The 6,800-nt window shown below is 36.7% G+C and overlaps 1 protein-coding gene across 1 annotated transcript in view; it reads right to left on the bottom strand.

Annotated features, from left to right (window-relative positions):
- Window positions 1-6,800, bottom strand: part of STT3B (STT3 oligosaccharyltransferase complex catalytic subunit B) — a 103,203-nt gene that overhangs the window by 2,592 nt on the left and 93,811 nt on the right. Inside the window, exons 13-15 of the mRNA XM_061395730.1 lie at window positions 6,190-6,363; window positions 3,569-3,682; window positions 1,304-1,516 (exon numbers count right to left, since the gene is read on the bottom strand). Coding sequence (XP_061251714.1) covers window positions 1,304-1,516; window positions 3,569-3,682; window positions 6,190-6,363 — 501 coding nt within the window. The remainder of the gene's footprint in view (window positions 1-1,303; window positions 1,517-3,568; window positions 3,683-6,189; window positions 6,364-6,800) is intronic.

Below are 6,800 nucleotides of genomic sequence, written 5' to 3'. Positions count from 1 at the left end.
GCAATGTGGGAGACCCGGGTTCAATCCCTGGCTCAGGAAGATCCCCTGGAGAAGGGAATGACAACCTACTCCAGTTTCTTGCCTGGAAAATCCCCTGGACAGGAAAGCCTGGCAAACTTTAGTCCATGGGGTCACAAAAGAGTCGGACACAAGTGAGCGACTAACACTTTAATAGTCATTTAAAGTTTCCATTTACATATCATTCAGTTAATAGTTAGCACTTTTATAGGGTAAACTGAATTGGTATTCTGAGCATATTTGAAGTATATTTTAAGTAATACAAAGTGAAAGTGTTAGTTGTTCAGTCATGTCCGACTCTTTGCGACTGCCATTTCCTTCTCCAGGGGATCTTCCTGGCCCAGGGATCGGACCCTGGTCTCCTGCATTGGAGGCAGATCCTTTACCGACTAAGACACCAGGGAAGCCCCTTCAATGATTTAAAATAACTGATCTGGACAATGTAAACACAAGCATCTTTCAAAATTTAAGACTGAAATCAGTCTAACAACAACTAGTATTATTAAGGGTTGTACTTTAAAATACAATCTTCGTATTTCATCTGACTGTTCATTATTTTCCATCTCCCACAGAGGGCAAACCATATAAATACTCATTTTCAATAGTTTTTATAGCAAAGATTAGACCTATTTGGTTTAAGTGAGCTATAATGACTTCTAATAAAAGGCTTCATGTCTTATTAAGTATTACAAAAAGACTGCAATGGTCTCATCATCATAATTCTGCCTACAAGCTTTTTCGTGCCAATTATACTTAATAATTATCTAAAGATAAATTTTTTGAGGATTCAGGACTCAATTCAACTTGAGCTTTTTTTTAATTCAATGAATAATATAGTAACATTGTACTGAGACTGGAACGTGAAAATGCTATATAAATTTGCTTTAACCAAATGATCATGAATGAATCACAACTGCTACTGAGTGTTTGGCATTTTTACTTTCACAAAGGTTCAGAAACTGATGGCCACAGACACATCTTACTTTACAAACTAGTCTTTGTAATGGGAGTGGCACAAATTAAAGCCAGAATGTCTCTGAAAAATCTTGGCTCAGTTCACTGATAACCACTCTTTGCATGAAGAACTCTCCAGAAACAGCTGCTTCCTGCGGTAAGCTTAAGTGCTTAGTTTGTAAGGTTGGCACTTGATATCTACTTTGTATTTAAGCCTTGGTCTTTACAAATCTGGCAAATGAAAACCTATTAGCAATTTTCAGTAATTTTTCAGACAAACCGACCGATCTTGAGTTACTCTTTTATAGACCTGACTTCATTTGGTACCCACCTTCTTTGACAAATACTTCTGTTTGGGGAAAATGTTGGTTACTCGAGGTTTGTGGTCTAGTGTCTCCCTGTTATCAGGGGCTTTCACTTTATATATCCTTACAAGCCAGTGCTCTGATGTGAAGGCCTCCTCCAAATGCTTGAATTTAATGTCCTTGTTTCCAATCTCAGCATTACGTGTCCGATCAAAACCTGGAGGTGTACGGAAATCCAGCTGCAAAAGTGACATGAGTGGTGGATGTTAAACATACTGGGAAACATTCAGTATTAGAAGGGAGTGTTATCACCAGAGCACAACTCTCTCTTTTTAAACTAGGGAAACAGAATCAGAGTGATATACTGTTAACCAGTCCTCGTATGCTGCTAACCAGACAAGAAGAAATCAGCAAGAGAGAAACTCAATGCATAAGAATTAGAATGGACGAGGGGCCTGCAGGCACAAAAAACCCAAAACAGCAAAATGAAATCCATGAAAACCCTTCTTATAGGTTTTCAGAGCAAACACAGAAGGGCCTCCCTACCTGGACCTTGCACTACCAGGTTACTTTGCCAGCCTCAAAGTTCTTCATCTGGCAATTCTGCATGACTGGCTCCTTTCTATTCTCTGGTCTCAGCCCAAACACCATCACTTCAGGGAAATCTTTTCTTTAGATTGATGACTGAGAAGTCTCCTCCACTGATTCTTTTATTCTATAGTGTTTGTTGCTAAAATTTTTATTTTCAAAATTATCCGCATCCTCCACTAGGAGGTAAGGTGCACGACGACTTTACCTTATTCAGTGTGGCTCTCTCTCACCAGTGCTACTTGTGAAATCAGAGCACAAGTAAGCCTGATGCTAAACATCCTGAAAGTGGCAACTACAAAGGACGTTAAACCAAACCAAGGGAAGATTAACCAGGACGAGGAGAGACAAAAATGGAGGCAAGGGAGAAGATTTTAAGAAATTCTCGGAGTAGGTTTATGCTGTCACATAGAACCTAAGTGAATTCAATTTAAAAATAAGACCAGAAAACAAATCTCGTCCAATGAGGGAATAACTTATTACATATCTTACAACAGGAAAGTTATTATACTTCATGTCTTGAACATATTCTTGAGTAGGGAAACGCATCAAAATGAATGCATGCTAGATGCATGGCTTAGAACTCTCGATCAGACAGGAAAAACAAAGGTCCTTTAATGCTATTATTAGTGAATAGAGAAACTAATCTTTCACCAATTTTCTGGGGCAGCTAATTATTGTGCCCTTAGTGCTTATCTCTTAGCATAACATGAGTTTAGAGACCAGGCAGTTTGCCTTCAAAAGAAATCAAAACACTAACAAAAACTTAAACCTAGTAGTAAAATTATTATTTTTTAAAGCTACTTGTTTTAAAAAATTCCAAATGAATAATGCAGAAGCGTTATCTTGATCCGTGGTTTTTTCCTCTGCCTTCTAGTATCAACCAGAAAGCAGCATGGAACCAGAAAGTTTTCAATATAACCTTAGTATGAAGGTGTAACTTGGTATGACAGTCATGGAATATAAAAGTTAGGAAGAACAGTAGAGGCTACCAGGAGCCCCATTATATACAGATAAGGAAAAAACCAAGCCCAGGGAGAATGTGACTCATCCAAGGATTACATGATATGATAGAGCCCGATCTGGACCCCAGCTTGTGACAGTTGCTGTTCGTTCCTTTTGCCACAATGCTTCCCTGTCCATTCATTCCCTTCATTGACTAAATCTTTTGTAGCACATCATTCTAATTTTCTGGGAAACGCTGACCTAGAGAGTCCCAGCTATTTGAGGTAATGGAGAACAGGGAGAGAATAAATGTGTGAAGTGACTAAATAATCCAACCCTTTAATTTCCAGCTTTCCCTCACCAGGCAGTAGAGTAAGCTACTTAAGATCACACTGCTGCCCAACTGGAAGACCCCTCGCTGGGAGAGCAACGTTTTCCAAAAACATGAAGTCAAAAACAAAAGCAGAATGGCAGGCAAGGGTTGGATTTAAGCCTCTATTAATTAACATTTTGGAAAGAAACCTCTGCTCTAAAAAATATTTCCTCATTTTTCACACAGAAGTTTCAGAAAGTAAATAGAGTAGAAAAAATTTTAGATGAGCACATTTTTCTTTAGAGCACAACCAAAATATTATCCTGCTTTTTACAGTCAAACAAGACTATTGTTAAAATATTCCTGTGAATAAAGATTACAGAAAAAGTCTAGAATAAAGCTTATAAAATAAAGATTATAGAAAAAAACAAAGATTATAACTAACCTGCATTTCTCCAAATCTGTAGTATGACATTTTATACATAAGGCAATTCAACAAAGTAGGGGATCCTGCTTTGTCTACACGGAATTCTCCTTGTGAGGTGAAATAGTCACTTTCCTACAGGAAAGAATCCAGAAGTTTCTGTGTCAGTTTAATATAACATATTCACAACTACAGGTTCCCCTTTTCATTTCCCCGTAAGAGCTAGCTTTTGAGGTTATCTTCATAAAGCCGTATTTAGTTAAATCTCAAAAAAACACAGTATCAGAAGACAAATTTATAAACTTAATATGATCTCTTAAAAACCCACAAAACTATCATGGGTGTTTAATACTCAGTCCAGAAATTATTTATTAAAAGAAAAAAGTATCCAAGAAAACATACAGAGAACAATAGTTTGCTGGATGAAGGAGAGCAATTAATTCTACCAGATTTTAAACCATGTTATAATAAAACCTCAATAATTATTAAAAAAAAAAAAAAAAAAAGTACCAACACCATGAATTAATACTAGGTATGCTGACTCTCTCCAACTGTGTCCCCTTCCCCAGCCATTCATTATTCCTTTTCAGAGTTTTCCTAAATTTGTTTTATTTTTCCATATGAATGCCAAAACAATTTTTTTAGTTGGGAGGGGAACATTTAGAAAACTCTTACAGCAATTTTTATTGTAAGCACATCAAGTTTATAAATTAACCTCTGAGAGGGCCAATCTGATACTATTGACAGAAATTTCTTTTCTAGGAATTTATCCTACAGAGATACTAAAATGTGGGCAAAATGATGAGTGTAGAAAGTTACTTATTGCACCACCGTTTCAGATTAAAAAACTTGTAAAATCTTAATATCCATTAACAGGGACAGGTTAAATAAATCATAGTGCACACATGCAATGGAACACACTATACAGATGTAAAAAAACAGAAATGAAGAAGGATCCCCATATTTTAATATGTGAAGATCTCCATAGAATATTGTGAAGTAAAAAAATACAAGAACAATGTATATATTCTTTATTTTATTTTAAAACTTTACATAATTGTATTAGTTTTGATATATTTTCCTACTAGTTATCTGCTTCAATTAGAATAAGAAAATAACAAGAGATTACCATGGACTTTTTTCTTTTTCTTGGGGGGGGGGATACACTTTTACTGTATGTCCCTATATATATTCATTTTGTGAACCATGTGAATGTGTAAATTACTTCCTCACAAAGCACAGAAAATTAGGATTTTTCTCTACACAAATGTTCAAAACATATCTCAATCTATCATGTCAAAATTTTAACACTGCTAAAAGCAAATCCACAAGTGAAAACTCACATACTTGGAAGATTAAGACCAATGTAAATACAAGGAAATACTATTAATGGTAGTTAAGAGATAATGTCGGGTAGTTAAGCATTTATGTTTAAACAGGAAATCTGGGGTTTTACTCAACTTTACCCCTGTCACACATAACACATTCCCATGTTTTCCCAAAAGGTCCTTTTATTCCGGATCAGCAGTGAATCCTACTCTCCTCTTTTATGCCTTCATCATGTAACCTCACTGCTGGGTGCCCATCCTCTCTGAGTGGGAGGATACAACACAGTCTACCTACAAAACAGGCTGGACATGACCTGATGAATAGAGACATGGATGTACCTACCACAGAAGGACCTCTGCCAAGAGGACAGAACTATTGTAGGGAAGGTACCCCAAGAAGAAAAGATTATAACATGAATGTCAGATGAGCCAAGGAAAGAAAACACAAACCAAGTTTCATGGGCTAGGGGAGAGTGACAGAGTGGAAAACGTTGCTAGCAGGACAAGAAGCCAGCAAAGGGAAGTATTAAGGGGTTGCATTCTGAGCTAAGTGGTTTTGATTTTGTACCAATGCTTTCCTATTTCAATCATCATTCTGATTATTCTAAACCAGTCATGAGGCTGAGGGTTCATCTATGTTACCAGAAAATCTCATAACAGTACTACAAGTGAATTATTCCTGGCATCTCTATTAGTTATCAACTGAAATGGCCCTAATCACCACTGTTAACACTAGAACCTAGAACAAGACCTACCACTCGAACCATATAATGCTGACTGGTCGAAAAACAACTTGCCCAAAGCACCAAGCTGACAGCGGCAGGGTTTAGTTGCAACTCTTATCTGTCTGCTTTTTTTTTTCCGAGGCTCCTTTCCTTAAACTAATGGAGGCTTAAAAAAAAAAAAAAAAAGCTGTAAAGTAACATGATCAATGTCATGTTAAAATTGGGAGAGGAAACAGACAAAGGCAAAGACAGCAATTTGAAGGCTACTGTCCTATTTCAGGTTTATGAGCACTGGGTCAATACCAGAGTGGAAGCAACAAAAATGGAAGGAAAGGGCAAATGTGAGAGGCTGTAGGAGTAAAAGCAAGAATCTTGAGAAGAAATTGTTTCCTAGAGGAGAATGGGAGTACCAGATTTCAAAAGTTTTAAACCTGGGAAAATGCTTATGCTGGCTTTAGTAAACAGTACAGTGAGGGACTGCTCTGGAGACAGGATGATGATAACAAATACAACGCAGTCAGAAAGGGAAGAGGGTTACCTGCACTCTGGGAATGGTCCTTCACACACCAACAAGAACCTAGTTTCTTACCCGAATATCTTTTGGATGTTCCCCTTCAGCTATCCTAACCATCCAGAGAAACTTGTTGATGTCATCACCAGAATAGCCAATAACCCCTCCAAAAATAATCAAAACATAATCTACGTCCAGACTCCTCATGATTTTATAGGCTGCTGTTTCATTTGAAGACATAGCTTTTCCCACCTAAAGAATAAAAAAGTGAGAATATGTGTTCTTAGTCCCAAAATAACACTAAAAATAAACATGAATGCACATTTTTACCTTAAAATAGAATGCATCTCAAAAGTTTGATTTACATGGAATTCCTTTTATAGAAACAATCTGCTATAAATTCAACAAATTCATGAGATTTATAAGCACCTCCCTTACTATAACCAACTACAGCATGTCAAAATCAGGATATGTGCTCATATTTTCCTAGTAATTTGGTCCCATTAAATTAACATTTTAATATGAAAGCAAACAAAAAAAGCTTAAAAGAAGTAGAATTTCTCAAAATCCCATGCTGGGGATGACCATCCATCTAGCTACAACAAATATATCCTTTTCTTCAGTCTACCAAACACCTAATGATTAGCTGCAACACTAAATACAAACAAAATTCATTTGGCTAACACCTA

Source organism: Bos javanicus, chromosome 22 (genome assembly GCF_032452875.1).
Source record: "Bos javanicus breed banteng chromosome 22, ARS-OSU_banteng_1.0, whole genome shotgun sequence".
Classification (NCBI taxonomy): domain Eukaryota; kingdom Metazoa; phylum Chordata; class Mammalia; order Artiodactyla; family Bovidae; genus Bos; species Bos javanicus.
This window is presented reverse-complemented; position numbering and strand designations above follow the sequence as displayed.